Source organism: Gouania willdenowi, chromosome 5, assembly GCF_900634775.1.
Source record: "Gouania willdenowi chromosome 5, fGouWil2.1, whole genome shotgun sequence".
Classification (NCBI taxonomy): Eukaryota; Metazoa; Chordata; class Actinopteri; order Blenniiformes; family Gobiesocidae; genus Gouania; species Gouania willdenowi.
Window position 1 is genome coordinate 5,072,857 of NC_041048.1, and position 20,231 is coordinate 5,093,087.

General features: G+C 37.1%; 1 protein-coding gene across 2 annotated transcripts in view; it reads left to right on the forward strand.

Annotated features, from left to right (window-relative positions):
- Positions 1-20,231, forward strand: part of fer1l4 (fer-1 like family member 4) — a 39,838-nt gene that overhangs the window by 4,982 nt on the left and 14,625 nt on the right. For both annotated transcript variants that reach the window (XM_028447159.1, XM_028447160.1), the window contains 25 exons: positions 1,144-1,191; positions 2,386-2,547; positions 2,662-2,722; positions 3,759-3,890; positions 4,186-4,248; positions 4,343-4,427; positions 4,508-4,676; positions 6,176-6,353; positions 7,334-7,520; positions 8,593-8,672; positions 9,779-9,901; positions 10,154-10,205; positions 10,947-11,047; positions 11,845-11,953; positions 12,627-12,846; positions 13,874-14,006; positions 14,975-15,075; positions 15,157-15,244; positions 15,310-15,426; positions 16,276-16,428; positions 17,262-17,457; positions 17,557-17,681; positions 18,712-18,846; positions 18,965-19,138; positions 20,066-20,176. In XM_028447159.1, coding sequence (XP_028302960.1) covers positions 1,144-1,191; positions 2,386-2,547; positions 2,662-2,722; positions 3,759-3,890; positions 4,186-4,248; positions 4,343-4,427; positions 4,508-4,676; positions 6,176-6,353; positions 7,334-7,520; positions 8,593-8,672; positions 9,779-9,901; positions 10,154-10,205; positions 10,947-11,047; positions 11,845-11,953; positions 12,627-12,846; positions 13,874-14,006; positions 14,975-15,075; positions 15,157-15,244; positions 15,310-15,426; positions 16,276-16,428; positions 17,262-17,457; positions 17,557-17,681; positions 18,712-18,846; positions 18,965-19,138; positions 20,066-20,176 — 3,103 coding nt within the window. The remainder of the gene's footprint in view (positions 1-1,143; positions 1,192-2,385; positions 2,548-2,661; positions 2,723-3,758; positions 3,891-4,185; positions 4,249-4,342; positions 4,428-4,507; positions 4,677-6,175; positions 6,354-7,333; positions 7,521-8,592; positions 8,673-9,778; positions 9,902-10,153; positions 10,206-10,946; positions 11,048-11,844; positions 11,954-12,626; positions 12,847-13,873; positions 14,007-14,974; positions 15,076-15,156; positions 15,245-15,309; positions 15,427-16,275; positions 16,429-17,261; positions 17,458-17,556; positions 17,682-18,711; positions 18,847-18,964; positions 19,139-20,065; positions 20,177-20,231) is intronic.

The window sequence follows — 20,231 nt, forward strand, 5'->3', positions numbered from 1 at the left end:
AAATGCTTTAACCTTGACATATTATTCAAAAAGAAGACAAAATGAACTTGCTGGAATTGTTACACTGAAGTCAAGGACACATCAATGTGATCAGCAGACACCTCTGAAGAAAACTGGCAGTTGACAGTCCTAACATGTGAGGAGATCAAAGTAAATTTCCAGACAAAAAACACATTATTCAAAAAGAGGACAAAATGAACTTGTTGGAATTACTGCGCGGAAGTCAATGACACATCAAAGCAATCAGCAGATACCTCCAAAGATGACTGGCAGTTGACAGTCGTAACATGTCAGGAGATCAAAGTAAATTTCCTGAAGACCATTTGTCTGATTAAATGAAACCTTGACACATTATTCAAAAAGAGGACAAAATTAACTTTCTGGAATTATTACGTGGAAATCAAGGACACATCAAAGCAATTAGCAGATACCTCTGAAGAAAACTGGCAGCTAACAGTCAAAACATGTCAGGAGATCAAGGTAAATTTCCAGAAATAAACACATTATTCAAAAAGAGGACAAAACAAACTAGCTGGAAATAGAATGCAAAGATGTTACAAGTGTTTTTACTTCATTTTTTCTGTGATTTCTCGTGTTTCTACATCAGACGAGTCAGTGATTCACTTCATCTCTTTATGTTGTGTTTTTTTTTTTAAGTGGTCACTTTCACTTTGTTAGTTTGTCCCTTGAAGGGCAATTTGACGTGCAGCAGACAAGAGACATCAGTCTTAACCACAAACATAACATAACATAACATAACATAACATGACATGACATGACAACATACATCATAAAACAACATAAGAGGTGAGAGCACCACTACCTAATAATTAAAATAAATAAATTGATGCACAGGCAGAGACTTACAGTATATCTATTTTTACTGATATGCAGTGGCTCCCATTTCATTTTATTCAGGTGTTTCTGTAAAGCCACAATATCAACGTCCACCATATTGTTTTTTCACTTTGGCCGAGTTTTTGGCATTTAGCTTTTTGATGAAGTACAGTTAAAGTTTACAAAAGATATTAGTCATCGTCCTCATGCAGCAGCTTTAAGGACTAAAACACATACTGTATGTTTTGCAGAGTTGATAAACTGCCCTGATTTCATCATCATTTTGTGTTTTTGACTCTTCCTCAGCTCGGTCCTGGTCATCAGGAATCAAGGATTTCAGGAACCTTCACAGAGGTGAACTCATCCTTTGCTGCACATTATTAATGCAGGAAAACTAATGATCTGTGGGTCATTCCATGTCATTTCAACAAATTTTAAGGACATTCCTCGCACTTCAGTCTAAAAAAATTCAGATATTTTTTAACCAATTGTTCCGTGATTATTCAGTAGTCGGATATCGGTTGATTTTCGTACACAACATAGGAAACTGAAATTTGGTATAGTAATACAGTTATTTTAGAACAATTGTTTTATATCCCAAGAAAGAGTGATCTTTATACTGTCAATGAAAACAGAGATGAGATTTTTTTACATTCCCACATGCAGTTATGGGTCAATGAAAAAAGTTAAAAAAAATTATTTTTCTAGATTTCAAGAGATTGTCACCAAAGAACCAATTCATATATGTGACTAATCATTAGTGATGTGAACAATCTATGTACTGTACATATCTCTAAGCTGATCATATTACAGGAGGCTGAGACATATGATAAGTTGTTTACTGAAGGCCCACAAATGTTCTAGACCCAAACCCTGAAAAACTTGTTTCCTATTTTGATGAGCTGTAATGCAGATGTTTTCTATATTCTTAGAGAGTAGATGGAGCTGTATTACTATACCAATACAGTAATACAGCTCGCTGGGCGACCGTGGATCAGTGGGAGAGTAGGTCGTCCAGTAACCACAGGGGCAAGTCATTGTCGTGTCCTTGGGCAAGGCACTTTACCCACATTGCCTCGTATGAATGGGTATGAATTGTGCATGAATGTTGGTTGTGGTCAGAGGGGAAGTCGGTGCGAAACGGCAGCCACGCGTCTGTCAGTATGCCTCAGGGCAGCTGTGGCTACATTGTAGTTTACCACCACCGGAGTGACTGGTGTGAATGAATTATGGTTTCTGTACACGCTTTGAGTCTCCTTGAAAAAAGCGCTATATAAATCCAAGCCATTATTATTATTATTACTATTACCAATTACCAATACCGCCCTCACTAAATTGTCCATATCTCAAAAAGTATTCATCTGATCAAACTAAAAATATACACTATGTTTATTGAATAATCACGGAACAGTTGGTATTTTTGAGACCAAAGTGCGTGGACCATTTGTTGAAATGACATAAAATGACTGACTGTGTAATAACCAACAATATTTCACTACTTATGAGCAGGAGAATGAATAAAAATGTCCGTGCTCTGTTTTCCATCAGTGTGAGGAATACTGGGCGTCCCGATCAAAGGGACAGAGAAACACGACGTCTGGGTCAGAGTTTGGCCCGGACCGGTGAAGATGACGATGATGACGACGATGATTTTGATGACGACCTGCTAGACTTAGATATGAGTACCATTGTCTTTACTCCTCTTTTGAGGTCCGTCTGCTTCACAGAAACTGTCCCTATTAACTCCTCTGATGGGAAAAATGAACTAACTCGCTCACGCTTTCTTTTGTCCGTGTTTCTGTCTTCTTCTGTGTTCGTGTGTAGTCGGTTCAGACCTCAGTGCAGGAGTTCAGTTACATCTATGCCCAAAGCTAAAAGCTTTCAGGTGTGTTTAGTCATCCATCTTTCCATTGGTTCCATTTATTCCAGTTGAAAAAACAGCACCAGCCTGCAGACGTGAAGACAATCACATGGTGCTACACTCTGTCACTGATTAAACCTTGTTAAGCCAAGTGAAATACAATTTTTCTTTAAGATTTAGGGGTGCTCGTAAACGTTTTGGGCAATAAGCAAACATTTTTACAATCACATTTAACTTCAAATCTATAACAGGTTCATGGAGACTGGACATTTTTTATCAGATAGAGACAGCGTAGACCTCATGGATCAATAAATTGAAGATTATTTGCCCAAAAAAGATAAAGACATTTCCGGAAAAGTTTCACGCATTGCATTGTGGGAATTGGAGTCCAGTAGACGGATGTATAAAAGTGTTTTTACTTTATTCTTACTGTAATTTCTTGTGTTTGCCCTAAAAACTCTGCCAAAATGACTTCTCAACACATTTCTGGTGTTTTTACTGAAAGTTGTGATAAAACAATGGCGGATGTTAATTTTGGGGTTTAATTCGGCTGAAATTAAATGTCTGGTGTAGTTAGGTGATATCACTGGACATACTGGGAACAAACTATGGTGTCAAGCCAATTACTGTCCTCCTTACCTGAGGAGGAAACAGAGAAATCACAGTAAGAATGAAGGAAAAACACTTCCATGCATTCATTTACAGGACTCCACCTCCCACAATGCAATGCACAAAACAACACAATGACAATGTCAATAAACCAAGTGTTTAGAGTAGAGATCAAAACAAGATTTTTGAGCTGCATTTTAAACCTTTTATATCTTTTTTTAACAAATGATGTTGGATTTATTGGTCTTTGAGGCTTACTCTTATTTCTTTATCATCTCCAGGTGTTTTCATTTGAAACAATTCAGACACAAATATGTCTAAAATTATCCTTATAAGTTAAGTAACCTTGTATTGAAGTCACCTGAAATAAAAACCTCTATCAATATGTTTGCTGTGTGTGTGTGCGTGTGTGTGCGTGCGTGCGTGCGTGCATGTGTGCGTGTGTGTTCAGGTGAACGTGAACATCCTGGAAGCCCAAAAACTGACAGGAGTGAACATCAACCCTGCAGTTTTTGTTAAGATTGGAAGCCAGAAAAAACACACGGCCACGCAAAAATCTACAAACTGCCCTTTCTACAACGAGGTACGAGCTCTAGTCTGATAATCTGATGTTTTATTTATAATATGGTACAACAATTAAAGACAAGACAACAGAAAATAAATCACAACAATGAAGTGGATCAGAGGAACACAACTGCCTGTGTGATGTGAGATGTAGCATTTTGCCAGTGAATAACCTTTGTTTAGCTTAAAATATGTGTTTTTTTTCTTGTTTTTCACAACAGTAAAGGAAAGTTGAAGTATCTGGTTTTGAAAGGATAAAGGTGCTTGTTCAATAGAGTAAAATATATTCACTTTGTTTTTTGGGGTGTTTTCAGAACTTCCAGTTTGATTTTCAGGAGGCTCCCAAGCTCTTCTTGGAAGAAGTCATTGAGATAAAGGTTTATTACTGTTTTTTTTTTTTTTTTTTTTTAAATGAGTTTGTCTTTTCTCCAGTTTATCATGCATCTCACATGTTACTCCGCCTCCTTTCAGGTGGTCCATCGAGGAATACTGGCCTTCCTCATGACTCACATCGGGACCTTTAAGATTGACATCTCCACTGTTTACAACCAGCCAGGTACCAGGACCCAACCAGTGCTAAACGAAGTAGTACTAGTTTTACTCAGGTTTAAAACATGCACTTTAACTGTTTTCCAGATCATCGTTTCTACCAGAAGTGGGCCCCACTCACAGATCCCAGTGACACCAGATCAGGGATTAAAGGTTACGTCAAAGCGACGCTCAACGTGCTGATGAAGGGCGACGCTCTGAGCACGCCCGCGCTGGCTTCATCCTCCTCATCCTCAGCCAGTGAGGACATAGAAAAGTCAGTGAGCCTCGGAATTAAAAAAACAAGCAAAACACAAACATTCATCATCATTCAAATGTGTGATATTTCTCCAAAATATCTGTGTATTTGTATTGGTGTTTGATGAAAAAGGTGCCTTGCATTAATCCGAGTTAAACCCAAAAGGTGCTGATTTTTACAGTGTTTTGTTGGTGTTGGTGTTGTTGACTAATAACGTTTGTCATAGTTTTAGTCGACAATTTGTTTTTATTTGACTAAAAATAGACCAAACAAAGAATTGATTGAGTTTCTGTCAGTTAGTCATCAGGACTATTTCAGTTATAGTCTAGTTTTAGTCAACTAAAGGACATTAAGATTTTAGTCGACTAAATCTGTCACAGATGAAGTCAACTAAAATATAAATTATAAGAGGATGGTATCAATGTTTGTAAATACACACAGACAAATTTGATGTGATCAATATGTAAGACCACATGATCACATGAGCTCTGATTGGATTTCGTTCCATGTGGCAAATGTTTTAGTTCCCTAATTGTTAGTTAACAAAAATATAAATACATTTCTATATACTTTTTGTCCACATTTTTTTATTTTTAATTGTCGTAGTCTAGTTATTGTCACTTAAAAAAAATGTAGTCGACGAAAACTATGACGAAAAATTGTAGTCGTCAAAATGACCACTGGTACAGTACAGATATATACATATAAATATTATAAGACAAGTTAAGGTTTCACATGGAATATTAGACAATAGTGAACATAGTAAGAACCGTTTTGTGAGTGGAAGAAAAAAATACTCATTATGTAAGATTATTTATTGTACAAGCCGATTTATATGAAATATTTTAGCTTTTAATAACTTATACATTAATACCATCCTATATCAGGTTGATCAGTGGTAATTAAATATTCAAAAAATTATTCAACCCTTTGGCTGCATTTATTATTCAACTATATCTGTAACAGATTTAGTCGACTATGTCAATGATTTAAGAAAGTGTCTATTCGTACGGTTGCCGTACGGTCAAACCCCTGATGCTATTGGTACGTTTACCGAAGTACAAGTACGTAGCGTCTTAGGGTTTGATTTAGTTTTAGTCACGTGACCTAAACTGGCCAATGAGGGGCACTGCGTACGGGTAGAATGTCAGTATATTGATACGGGAACTGTACGGATAGGGCTAACCCTAACCCTATAATGGGCTAAAACTAGACTAAAATTTTGACTAAAGTTTCATTTTAGTGGAAAAACTATAAATCAAAATTTTCTGAAAAATGACCACTGTAAACCATATTATGTCACCCACTCTACTGTAGAATAAGCTCATGTAACTACGTGTTAATCTTTCTTACCAGCTGTTTTACCAACTAACACTGGCTAAATACAAAAAGAGAAAACTCTAATCTGAATGTTTTTGTGATAGTCGTAGTCGTAACGATAATGACTGTAAGTTTTAGATGAACTCAGTGCTTCTTCTTCTCTGGTTTCTGATGCTGAGGTGGTTTTTTCTGCACAGGAATCTGCTGCTTCCTCGTGGCATGCCCTCTGAGCGCCCGTGGGCTCGGTTTCGCGTTCGGATCTACAGGGCCGAGGGTTTGCCCACTATGGGGGCGGGGCTTATGGCCAAAATGTCCGTCACTGACCGGGCTGTATTCATTGACCCTTATGTGCGTGTGAGCTTTGCTGGGCAACAGGTAACAAGACACAGATTGAAAACTACTAAAGAACCATCTTTTTTTTTTTCTTTTTAATAATCCCTTTGTTTGTGTTATTTATTTTTAACGTTTGTTTTATTTGTGACTTGACTAATGTGAAGCACTTTGTGATAACTAAACGTTACTTACTACTGGACAACTCTTACTTAAGATAAAGAATACATTGAATTTCTAAGTTTTTCTTCTTGATTTGGATGATTAGCAACATTACGACTTGTTAAGTTGTAGTAACAACATTAAAGGGATGTGTTACGGCAAATTTGCGGTTGACCTCATTTGGAGACATGATTTATTGCTCTGGTTGAATGATGGAGTCCAGTCGAGGCATTGATGATTTTATAAAAAAGGTTTATTATAAAACTAAGTAAAAAAGAGTACAAAGATGGACAAAATTAGTGACCGCCCGGGCGGACGTCCGATGATCGAGTGGCCCACAGTTCTAACTCATCACGTATATTCCCCCTCAGTCCCCCTCCCTCCTCCCCCCAGGAGATAAAGAGGACAGAGGAGGTGAAAGAAGAGGGTGAAAAGAGACAGTTTCTTCTTTAGGTCAAAACAACCAGTTCTCTGGTATCTCCTGATTGTCGTGAGTGTTGGAGGTGTGTGCGTGTATGGTGTTTATGTGTATGAATGGATGTGTATTGGGTGTTTATGTGTGACTATGTGAGTGTGTGTAGGCATGTGAGTGTGTGATGCCTCTGTGTCTGAGGGATAAGATGTGTTTTGGGAAGCTGACCTCGAGAAGAGAGCAGAAAACATGAGACAGCAGAAATGAAAAGTCTCAACTTAAAGCCTTAAAAAGAATAAGGTCTATGAGTAAATATGTTAATAAACATAACTAACAATTTTTGCCCTGACAGATGAAAACTTTTAGTACGGAGACATTTTTTTTTTACTATTATTGCTCAGAAGCTGAATGAGAAACATATTGATCGTCTTGTGTCCTTTCCTGTTTTCAGGGTGATACGTCGGTGGCCAGTGCCACAAGCAATCCAGTTTGGAACGAGGAAATCTCCTTTATCGAGCAGTTTCCACCTCTGGCTCAGGGGTTTAAGATCCAGATCAATGATGATGCTAAGATGGGAGATGTTGCTCTTGCGACTCACTACTTAGACCTCCAAAAGGTTTCTGATCCCACCAGGAATGGTACCTTCCACACAATCAGCCAAGCATTTAACACAAATATTTAACATTTTTGGACCCATTCCTACAAAGATAATGAATTCTCTACTAGTGTAAGGAGCATTTAGCTAAAATTATTATTATTTATAATTTATTGCATTAATTTACAAACAACGTGTCAATTTCACAGACAGCTGTCATCAAAAGTACACTACATTTCTTTTTTGTATAACACAAAACAGAAAAAAAAAAATATATATATATATATAAATAAAAAGTGTAAGTGCCTTTTCGTCACACGTCCTTTAATGAAATGATGCACTTGTGAAGTCTACTTAGTCTATTTTCAGAGTAAATTTTATTCATGTTTTGTATGTTATCTCTAAGTGTTAATGTTATTTTTTCATCATCTAAAGTTTGCTCTACCGTTTTCAACCAAGCATTTATTTTGGGTGAGATTTGTTGTTTCCATGTCCTTGTCACCTGCTTCATAACTGCAACACACCAAACATTAAAAAGTGGAATATCCGCCTTGTTTATTATTAATAGTTCATGTATTCTTCAAAGGTGTTCTAATTCCAGGTTTTAATTTAGTTCAAACATATCTGTCAGTGCCTTCTCGACCTAATACGAACAAATTTGATTGTAATTTGATTGAAAAGTCATTTTCATGGAACACTTGCTTCAAAATGTTAATTAAATTGGACCAAGAGTTATAAATTCTTCCTTCTGCTTTCTTTTATTTTTCAGATAAATGTGTAAATTTGGATAATTTTTATTTTATTTTATAGTATTATTTCATATTTATCCTACTTGTTGATATCGTTGCCTAATATTTTTGCCCTCTAAAGTATTTATAGAATGGCAAGAATGTTTTGAAATTACCTTTTTAATACAACTATTGCCATTGTAGATTTAAAAAAATAAATAAATAAAATTGAAAGTTGTCAACCTAAATAAATACAGGAATAAAAATAAACTTTTACCCAAATTTGTTTATTGCTCGATCAAATGCTAGCATGGTTCGATACTAGCTTTTTTTCTTTGTAAATTGCAGGAAGTAATAAAATGTTTTTTTTTTTTTTGCTTTCTTCAGGTTTTAACCCCACCTTTGGCCCAAGCTGGGTTAACCTTTATGGTTCTCCTCAGAACTCCACGCTTGGAGACGTGCACCAGGTGAACTACGGTAGTCCTGCTGATTGAGATGTTAGCTTAGCATGTTAGCATTGCATCACAAGGTGGGCTAACAACAGGTTGAACCATAGCAACATTCACATAGACGGCTCCACTTCAGCCGCCATCTTACCAGAGACTAACTACACACAACAAGCAGCTTCTGTCAGGACTCCATCACATTATAAAACTATTATGGGATGTTTCATTGTATGCAGCAAGACTTGCAGTATATGTTAGTAAATAAGAGACAAATGTGTAATAGTTGTATTTACATGACTAGTGCAGTGCCCGTAGGTGGTATGTATTGCTATAGAAAAGTGGGCGGTTCTGTAGCTTTTTCATGAATGGTTAAATGAGGATGTGTTTGAAGGTGGGACGTCAGGGACATTTAGGTTTATTGTGAAATGTGTAGAGTGATAACTATTGTGTTTTCATATATTTTGGATTTTAGCAAGGACACTGTAGGGAGTTGAACCCCATCTATTCCAATTCCAGTTTGTTGTCCTCACGGATCCAGATCTCCTCAGGCTCAGTCCGGACTCGTTTAGTGTCATTTGTAAAGCATTTATGAAATAATTCATTAACGGTATCATTGCAGTCCAAACAAATTCAACGTTGCACGCCCTTGAACCAAGCAGCAGCCATGTTGAAAGTCTCAGGTCAGTCTGATTCTGACACACAGAGATATTTCACACACACACACACACACACACACACACACACACACACACACACACACACACACACACACACACACACACACACACACACACAGAAGCTGGTTGCCATGCAATGGTTTGTCCTGGGTAAGATGGCGTCCATTTTTGGAGTTTACTTCCAGAGGATCTCCTCGATAGGACAAAATAAAAAAAGGAATCTTTTGGGTGTTTTTAGGCAAAACTATAGGGGAGTGTGAATGGTTGCATACTGGTCTTAAGATTATGTTTGTCTATTTAAAGTTCCAAACAAACAAATAAGTAAATTACTAGAGCCAACTGTTATTTGTACCTTATTTTTATGAATTAAAGGATATTTTATTTTTCAATTGTCAGAGTTAATTGATTTCTGACTAATCTTTATGATCATTACTTTTATTTATGAATTAGGCTTTAAATGAAGGTCTGGGTGAGGGGATATTTTACCGTGGACGAATACTTCTTGCTCTCTCCATGGAGGTTTACTCCTCGCATTCCGCCCTCGGAGATACAGTCTCATCCATGGCGGGAAAGGTAACCTCGATGAGAAGTAAATCTTTATACCACAAAATCCAAATGCACACATTTTTGATAATTACTCTGAAATTTGCTTTTAAAGCTGCATAAATAAGGCATTATAGCGAAGCAAAATGTATTAGAATATAAAAATTCATTCTGCAGACTTTTGTTTTTGATAAATTTATTAAAAAACATGAATAGTCACATGTAGTATGTGTAAAATGAATAAATCTGAATAATATTCCTGAGTTGTAAATGCTTGTGAAGGTGAAAGGTGCTCTGGGTAAACTGGGACAGAGAAGGAAGAAAAGCAAAGAAGGTGAGTTGAGGAGCTCAAATGACCTTTTTACAAATGCATTGATTTATATTTATTAAGCTTCCTTACATTGTGCTTTTAACTAATTGAACCATTTCAATAACATGGAAACATCAGGACATTGTGAAATTCCATGATGCTGTTTTAAGTTTGTGAAGCAGTTTCAGCGTTGGTCATTATTGATGGTTCATTTTTAGTCTTGTGTTGTACATGCATATTTAAAATTCATTTTGCTCTTACATATTGTTGTATTTAAATGTATTTTAGTGTTTTATGTGTGTGCATTTGTCGACTTGGGGACTCAAGATGAACAAATGAGCTTTTATTACCTAATGAAGCAGATTTACATGTTTGTGTTTATAATATGTATTGTCTATTGAATAAATAAATCTGAAAGTAAAGATTTAACATTTTTTAAATGAATTTTTTTTAATACTTTTACTACGAAAACATTTAAAACTATTTTTAAATGTCTCAATTTTAATGATTCAATACTTTTTTTCCAATATTAATTTGTAAAAGTTAAGAAAACTCTGTACAAGTGAAGTTTTTTTTGTTAAGTATTTAATTTTTCATGCCTCTAATTAATTCTATCCATGAAAATGTTATTTTTACTATGACGTTTTTTTTAAATTTTTTTTAAAAATGTGTTATTAGGTCGTGATGGATTAGTGTCCAGGTATTTTAAGTCATATTTTTAAAAAGAAACAATAATAGTGGTTTGTTTACTTGTTGCTGCTTTAGGGATACCTGCTGCTGGGTCAACAGACGAGTCTGGTGACAGTGGAGTTGAAGTACCAGAGGCTGTTACAGTGATGGTGGAGGAGACCTACCCACTGCCAGAGGTCAGTGACATCATCATCATTATATCATTTCTTAATATGATGTGTGTTGTGTTCATTTCACTGTTTTACTTAAGGTTAAAAAACTAGATTTAAATTGATCTTTTTCAAAGCAATTGGTATATGATTTTTTATGTATTTTTTTAAATTTATGTCTAGGTTTTATTTCTTCTTCAATTGTTTAGGTGTGTTTTCTCTCTTGTATTCATGACTTTAGAAATATTTTAGGCTATAAATGTATTCTATATGTTCATCAAATTGAGCAAGTGACATTAGAAGGATGTTTGGTAACACTTTACTTGAAGTTTTATACATAAGGCTGTCATTACGCTGTCATTGGGCATGAATAAGGTGTCATGAAAGCTGTCATTAAGTGTCACTCGCTAAATTATGACACCTTTAGAGCTATGTTGGCATTTTTTGGGTTAGGTGGAAGGATCTAGTGGGGTTAGGGTTAGAGCTAAGGTTAGGGTTAGTGGTTAGGGTAACGAAGGACACTTAGTCAGCCTTCATGACACCTTATTCATGCTAATGACAGATGTCATGTCATAATAATGACAGCGTAATGTCAGTCTTTATGTATAAAACTTGGGAGTTTCATCTATCCATGATGATGGTGGATCACAGACTCTAGCCCGTCTTTAAATGACAATAACATGAATATTGTACTTATGAAGGTGTTTTATCAAGCACAGATCTTCCAATAAGTACATACAGAAACGTTTAGGTAAAACATGTAAAAACAGTGGAGGGTCCCTCATGGTTTTTATCTACCTTTCCTCTTCATCCATTGTCCACAGGGCTTCCTGGGTCAGAAGGAAGAGTTCCTATTGTTTGCATCTCTGTTTGAAGTCACTATGATTGACCTGTCCGTGGGAAGCAAACCAATATCCTTTGAGCTCTCCATTGGTAAGTACCACACACCCTATGTATCAACATATGTCCTACACATGATGGGAACACGGAATGGCCAGTAGTAGAAGAACCTGCATGGTATAGCAACACCTTCAGGATTCAGGAAGGAAGCAAATCTACAAAATGTTGTACTGGAAGAAGAAAAAAGTATCCCACCTGCTGCAATTTGGCCATAGAAACTATAAAGTCTGTATCTTTACCTATCTGTAGACTGTCAACATACAACTTTAATATTTGCTCCTAAATTCAGAGTTTTGTTAGTGTCATCACAGACACTTGCAGCCATGTGACAGCATTGTCATATTGTTGTTTTAGACACTGTAACAGTATGTTAATGAAATACTTTAATACAATCAAATATAATCTCTAAACTAGTTTAAAGAAAGTTTTGGACACTCAGTGTATTTAATATATAATTGTTTTTGGTAATTTTATAAAGGCAATTTACAGAAAAACTAAATTATGAAGTAGTTTGAAGAGTCATGTCTTAAAGCAGATAATATGATAAAGATATTGTCCTTTATTAGTAACTTTACAGGGAAATTCCACCTCTGCATTGTGAGCCATTGTCTCCTTGGCATAGCAGATAGCAGTGGGAAGCCTCTTTGACCTTTTGTTGGGTTCCTTCTCAACCTTTATGACAATAATGTAAACTCCCGTGTTGTAGGGAACTATGGAAAGCTGGTTGAACTACAGAAATCAAAGAAGAGCCAAAGTAAAGACGACCTTCGAAAGAGCAGAGAAGACCTGAGGAGATCCAGGGAGGATCTGACTGATGAGGCACAAAGTCTGCTGGAGTCAGAGGACGAACTGGAAGTTCTCAACCCTGAAGCAGAGAGCAGGTCTTTGACTCCTGCTATGAGACCACAACCGACAGAATACAATGGGTAAGTAATGGCCACTCCATTCACTTCTAGGTGAACATTTTAAAGTTACCTGTCAATGGGATTTTGATGGATCTGTACTGACAAAATGAGGTGGATTAAACCTTGACAGGCAGGAGTTTGTAAAAGGATTGAATGGTGTGTTACTGTGATTATCCTAAAGCAAGTGTGTCAAACTTATTTGACTTCAGGGGCCAAATACGGAGCAGTTTGATCTCAAGAGGGCCACAGATTTTATGCAAAGTAATTTCAACATTATTGTGCTCTAGTTTACACTTCATAAAATACAGAATATCTAAGAAACCGATCATATACAAGCAATAAGTGACAGATATTAGTCTCAACAGGATCTTCACTTTAGGTTTTTTAGATTTTGTTACCAATTTTTATTCAATTAAGGAAAATATCATGTTATAATTTGAGGAAAATTGAAGGATTTTGTAAGAAATGTGATTTTTTTTCAACAGTTTAACATTAAAAAATAACTGCAATATGAGCACCAGGAGAGTTGAGTTTCATTCACACAATGATTCATGTTTTCTCTGTAATTTTTACTTTCTCCCGCGGGCCGAATTGGATGCTCCAGATGGTCGGATTTGGCCCCCGTGCCATGAGCTTGACACGTGTACTAAAATGATGCACAGATTCAAAGTTTCAAGGTTAGGTCATGCTTTGGTAATACTTGATCTCTTTTAAGACCTAATGCCATTAAGAACACAACATCCATATGTCAATATTCCTAGAAAGACATGGTTGTCTTAAAGAAGTTGAGTTTTCTGAACAGAAGTTTGGATATGTTCATGTTTGTGACTCATTTTTGCGATGTAAAAGAACAACAAACTCTCTTATTTTCTCTCGTTTGTCAGTTTTGAACCTTGTATTCATTTTTAGGCTTTATCAAATTTGCTACAAACATTACATTCATCTCACAAGTTACAGTAAGAAAGAAAAGTCTAAAACAATCAATGCCTTCCCTCACATTATGACCTAATTTACCCCCTCCCACCACACAAATTCTGCTCTTTCCAAGGTCCTTCAAGTGTATCCATCTCCAGTCCCCATCAGTCAACCTGAAGCCTTGTGTGTATATCTGGAGTCAGTTTATGGATCACAGCTTTCGCATGTATCAAGCTAACTGGCTCAACAAGATGGCCGACAGACTGGTAAGAGTCCGTAAGAGTCCAGTGTTTGGAAAAAAGGTATTTAAGATGGCAGTCCACAGGCTCTATGAAGCCCATCTTTCAAAGACAATAAAATAATATGGTGCATAATGTGTCGGGTTGTAACAATCCATTTGAATCAATAGATTTATTGGTTTAGCAATGATCCAATCAAATCAATGGAAACTAAAACAATCGATCAACATTGTCAGTGAAACACAGCAGAGTCTGTTTTCTTCTTCTTTTTGCTAAAAACAACAACAAGCTGAGCGTGCAGGTCTGCAGCTGGACTCTCTTGAAATTGCTTAATATATTTTTTAGCTAGAGGTGAAATGTAACCGTGTTAAATATAATATTGTCTTAAATTGATCTTAGGCTCCAAAATCAAATTGAAAATATTTGAAATCCAATTGTGGCAGACTTTGTCATATTGGCAAATATTGAACCTGTATCAAAAGATTCAATATCAAATCATATCGTGATTTCCACCTTTAATATTGAGGTGTTTTACATGTAGAAGCCTTTAGTCAAACTTTTAAAAACAGTGGAGGATCCCTTTATAAGGGACACCTTTAATTGTTCGGATTCTTTACAGTTACCGTAATAAAGAAAGGTTTTGTTTTTTTAACCATTGAATTAAAGATAATTTGTTTAACCAGGGCACCACATTTTCTATCTCCTTTCTAAGAAAGACTTTACTACGCCCTTGTTGGCTTATCAATATCTCTTCTTTGGACCACTTTGATTGATCCCAACCCTTCAGATTGGTCACTTCACACACAACCTGCTAAGATGGTCTGAACCAATCGTATCTCTATGACTAATTTTTTTTTTTAATCTGTAGACTTGTTTTTTTTGTTAAACAGCAGGTTCGGTTTCACTAATGGATGTAATTATACACAGATTGTCTGTGTTATTGTGTTTGGACTGTCGAATGTAGATCAACTCTTCTGTGGTTGGTCTTCTTCTAGGAAATTGGTCTGAATGAAGTGGAAATCCTGTTGCGGAGGCCGAGGAGTAACGTGAAGGAGCGTTTAGTGGAGGTTCTGCTGGAGCTGGTGGTTTCCTGCAAGTCAGTGTGCTTCAAAAAACACTTTTAATTTCACTTTTACTTAAAGTCTGAATCCTTCAGTCTCCATCTTTATCTCTGCAGACAGTTCAGCGCTCTCTCTGAAAAGAAGTCACAGTGTCGTCCCAACACTTTGGACAAATGCAGGAGGCAGTTCATCAAGAAGAACTTGGTGAGTTTCTTCTTGTTGGCATTTTTCTCCTGTCTCGCTTTCTTTCTCTGACAAAATGTTCCCAGATAGTGTTGGCCAGACAGGCGGTCAGAAATCGTCGGAGGATCACCAAACGAACAGCCAAACAGCGGCTCATGGACACCAGGAAGATCCTGAAGAAGCTGCGGCAACTGGCAGAAGAGGTGAGCAGTCATGGAGAAGTCGGCCTAAATCATCAGAAAATATGTCATGCACTGAGTAAATTCTAAGATGTCCGCTGCAGCCCTTTTCCCTCCACAGGTTTCCACGCAGAGAGGATATGACTGTTTAGGATTTATTTCAGCTGGTATCCCTTGTGATTTCAAGCAGCAGTTTTCTTGTACTACTTTGTGGTTGTTTCAACTCCTAAAAATCCTGATCCCTGGCTTAAGTTTTGTTTTGTGGTGTTACAGTCCAAGTAGTATCCAAATAAACTGGTGACTAACTATCGATTGTGTTGCTGGTGCGATGCACACAATAGATGTTAGAAAATGCACAATTAGAGGTTGGGAAACATTTTATATATTATTTTATAATTTGTTTTCCATATTTACATATAATACTTAGTGCTACCAACGATAGCCGTCAACACACGCAGGAGTTGATCACAAGAAACGAGGAGCACTAGTAGATTCATAACACCAGCTGTGGTTCCTTTAATCAGATATGGTCAAGTGTTTGTTGTAATCTCCACATTTTATTTGGATTAATCTACGTGTTCATAACGGTTCAATTCACCACAGTACACCTGTCATGTGACTTTATGCGCTGCTCCTATTGGCCAGCGAGCTATTCTACAACATGAATCATTCTTTATTTATAAATCAATGTTGCTTTCCTACTATTTTCCTTTTATTTTAATTTTCCTCTCCTCTTATATTTGTTTCTTTATATTTCTTTATGCTAAATGTTATATTTTCTCACCATGGGCTAATATAGTTTTATCTCGATTTGTCTATATTGTTTCTTTTAGTTTTGTCTTGTCCAACAATCTTGTCTTGTTCTCTTTCCAGCCACAGAGTACCATTCCTGATGCTTTTCTCTGGTTACTCAGTGGAAACAGGCGATTGGCTTACGTTAGGATCCCTGCCCACTCCATCTTCTTTTCATTGGTGGAAGAGCAGAAGGGGCGGGACTGTGGCAAAGTCACCACTCTATACATGAAGGCACGCATGCAGTTTAACCATGTTATAACTGAAGATATTGTCTGTTCATTCATTCATTTGATCCAACCATCCATCCATCATCCATCCATCCATCCATCCATCCATCCCATCCATCCATCCATCCATCCATCCATCCATCCATCCATCCATCCATCCATCCATCATCCATCCATCCATCCATCCATCCATCCATCCATCCACCCACCATCCACCCATCCACCCATCCATTCATTCATTCTACCATCCACCCATCCATCCATCCATCCATCCATCCATCCATCCATCCATCCATCCATCCATCCATCCATCCCATCCATCCATCCATCCACCCACCCATCCACCCATCCATCCATCCATTCATTCATTCTACCATCCATCCATCCTTGACATCTCAACATTAAAAATGTAAGCATTAAAAATACATTTTTTGGACTGTCTGTGAAGATTATTCAAGGAAACGATCCAAATTCAAAGAAAACAAACCTTACAGAAAGACTAGAATGCATCATGAGACTAATTTATCATTTGTTTTATTACAACTTTTTCAAAACAATGTCTCATTTAAAACAGTCTATCTATCCATTACTTAAGTGTCTCCTAGTTTGTTGGTAATATTTTTGTGATATTTCTTTTAGAAACTGGACTAAATATTATAGAGTAAATATCGAATGGAAATCATTTCTTTATTTAAAATTTGATACCTGCTGAAATAATATCTATTGCTTTTTAAGCAGTTTTTGCAGTATGAGTATGTAATAGTCTGATTCCTTTCACTAATTTACTACAATGAGAAATACCTGCCTTTTAAATGCCTTTTACTGTATATCTTTCAGTCACCTGGTAGTATGGCACATGAGATTTTTGCAAAGCTGGAAGTTTACCTGTGGTTTGGTAACGTGAAGTACAGTAAAGACGCCATCAACAGCCTGCCAGAGGAGTTCATGCCTGTTTATGAAGAGATGGAGGAACAAAGCAAGCAGGACACTGGTGAGGGGAGGAGGAGGCTTCCTGTCAGCTTGTCCTGTCAGGGTGAGTTTGTGATTTTATTTTTTTAATCAAAGATAGTTGAATATGTTGTTTGAATGTATAATAAAGATTGCCATCTGTACATTACCTTTCTTTCCTCAGACAGCAGATACTTTCAGCTACGATGCCACCTGTACCAGGGGCGTGGCCTGATGGCTGCCGATGACGATGGCCTTTCTGACCCTTTTGCCAAAGTGGTATTCTCCACACAGTGCCAGCTTACCAGGGTTTGTACAATGAAGGAGCATCAATCTACAACCAGAGCTTTTTTTTAAATGCAACAGTATAAGTGAATTAAACAAATACAGTTCTCAGGGTTGATTTCTAGTTTTCCAAGTGAAGAAAGCTGTTGTTACCAAAGTCCAAGAATGAATCACAACATAACATATTTATTCACTTTTAGACTTTGAAATCACTATAGGTTCATTAGTTTTTCATGGTTTTACATTTGTGTTAATTGGATCCTTACCATTTACACTATCACATTTTGATATCTGAGTTTTTAAAGGAGTCCTCCACTCTATTTACAAATTTTGTAGCTAACGTACAGTAGAGCTGTCCCGATATCAGTATCGGTTTGTTGCTCTGACATAACTGATATAATTGTAGCCTCAACCAATTGGATTTATTAATGAGTCAGATTGGTTCGGAATGAACGATGCAAACTAAAAGTATATTTTTAATATAAATGAATCATAGCATCTGTGTTTGCATCATTAAATATATATACAATAAATACTTAAATGGAAATCTGAGTACTCAAAGTTGTATCTGACATCCCTACAGTATAAATGAAGGGTAATTTTCTCATCTGCTAAGATAACCAGTGTAACCATCCCATGTGGACATTTAGTAACTTTCAGGCAATATTTGTAATAAGAGTGGAGGATCCCGTTAGTTGTGGTGAATGAGACGGAGTAAAGCTTTAGGGTTGTTGGTCAGATGCAGATACAGGGTTTATTAGGTCAAAGGTTTTGGGGTTCGGAGGTAAGCTAGCTTTCAGTGTGTGTGCCTCAGTGAATCTGCTGATCTTCAGTGCTCTTAGTGTTATGTATGTTGTTGATAGCTGTAGTCATAACATAGCAGAGCCTCCTCAGGCAGAAGACTTGGTACGTGCTATCAGTGTACGGTGGTATCTGGCCTGCTTAGGACAGTCTGACCAGAATTCTGTAATATCAACCACTAATTAAACCTTTTGTCCTTGGTGCTGTATCCCACATGACGGTCAGCACAGATCACGTTTGCGTTTTGATTTAGGTGGTAAACGACACCGTCTCTCCAGCCTGGTCTGAGTGTTTGTTGTTTGATCGAGTTCTTCTGGAAGGAACGAGAGAGCAACTGGAAGAGGACCCGCCCCTCGTCATCATCAACATCTACGACTACGACTCAGTGGTAATTGTTTTCCTGTCAACGTGTCACGTGTTGTAACAGATACACGTGTTTAAGATTTTCTAGAGTTAAGAATCTATGAGTGACAGTGTGTATGTACTGTATGCCATCTTGTGTGCAGGGCCGGCCGAAGCCTCTGGGTCGAGCATTTGCGCAGCCGGAGTTCAAGACTGTGGAGAATTACTACAAAAAGCCCCGCCTCCATTTCTATGATGTCAGCATGGGGCGGGCCGCGGCCGGAGAGCTGCTAGCTGCCTTTGAGCTCATCGAGCTGGACTACGCCAGCTTTGGCGAGGTGACTTCAGTTAATCCAGGGACTCAGGGGTGTCCAAACCTAGATTTGGACACCCCTGAGTTTATCAGTCAGTCAATCATATTCAATAAGTTTCTGTACCAAGAGCGTTTTTGTTCTTGGTGTAAAGTAACAAAAATAGGAAGATATATAACATTGTGGTAATTTGATCTTTTAATATTATTTTTTTGTTTAATGATCAGTGTCTAAATTGGCTGCAGTAGAGAATGAGGTATGATTGTGATGTCTGTCTCAATGTGTGACCCCTGTGAAAAATGAGTCTTCTGTTCAGGGTCTAAAGGAATTGGCCTAAAAGTTGAAGGAGTATAATGGTGATAAATCGTTCACCAGTTTGATCCTACAACTTGCAGGAAAGCTATCAAGAATAAAGGAGCAGCACCATCTGCTTCACCCTCAAAACCAACCTTGTGGGCCATATCCACTGAGTTTAAATTAATTAATATTATTAATTATAGACAATAATGGAATCATTTAAACACAATTCATTCCCAATGTCAGCAGAAAAAGGCAAAATAAATCCTCTGTGTCACACATAAAATACTACCATTGTTAGGTCAAGTCAAGACCAGTCAATTTGATTTATAGAGCACATTTCACAACAACAGACAATTGACCAAAGTGCTGTTAAAGAGATTATAAAATGTATATTTATAATGTTGGCACAGACCACACAGTAACAGACAGAGATTCCTTGCTTTTATAGAAAGATTATTACATTTTTGTTTTTAGCGATAAAGGTTTTGTTTGCGGTTCAGATTATCTGTATAATCACTAGCATGACTTTTAAATGTCTCCAAAGACGCCAAAGAAACCTAACCAAGTGTGTTTATTTTGACTGTTGACTTTGTTAGGTAAACTCAATACTGTTGATTTAGTAAATACTGAGTATTAAAGTCTGTTCTGTTGCAGCCTCGTCTTCCCGCCAGTGTGGAGCCTCAGACTTTAGCCTACATGGAAGATCAGAAATCATACATCATCCCAGAGGGAGTGCGACCGGTTCTGAAAACCTTCAGGATTGAAGTTAGTCGCACAAAAACACGCTTTTGCAGATGTTTCCATGGCAGATGTAAGGTTA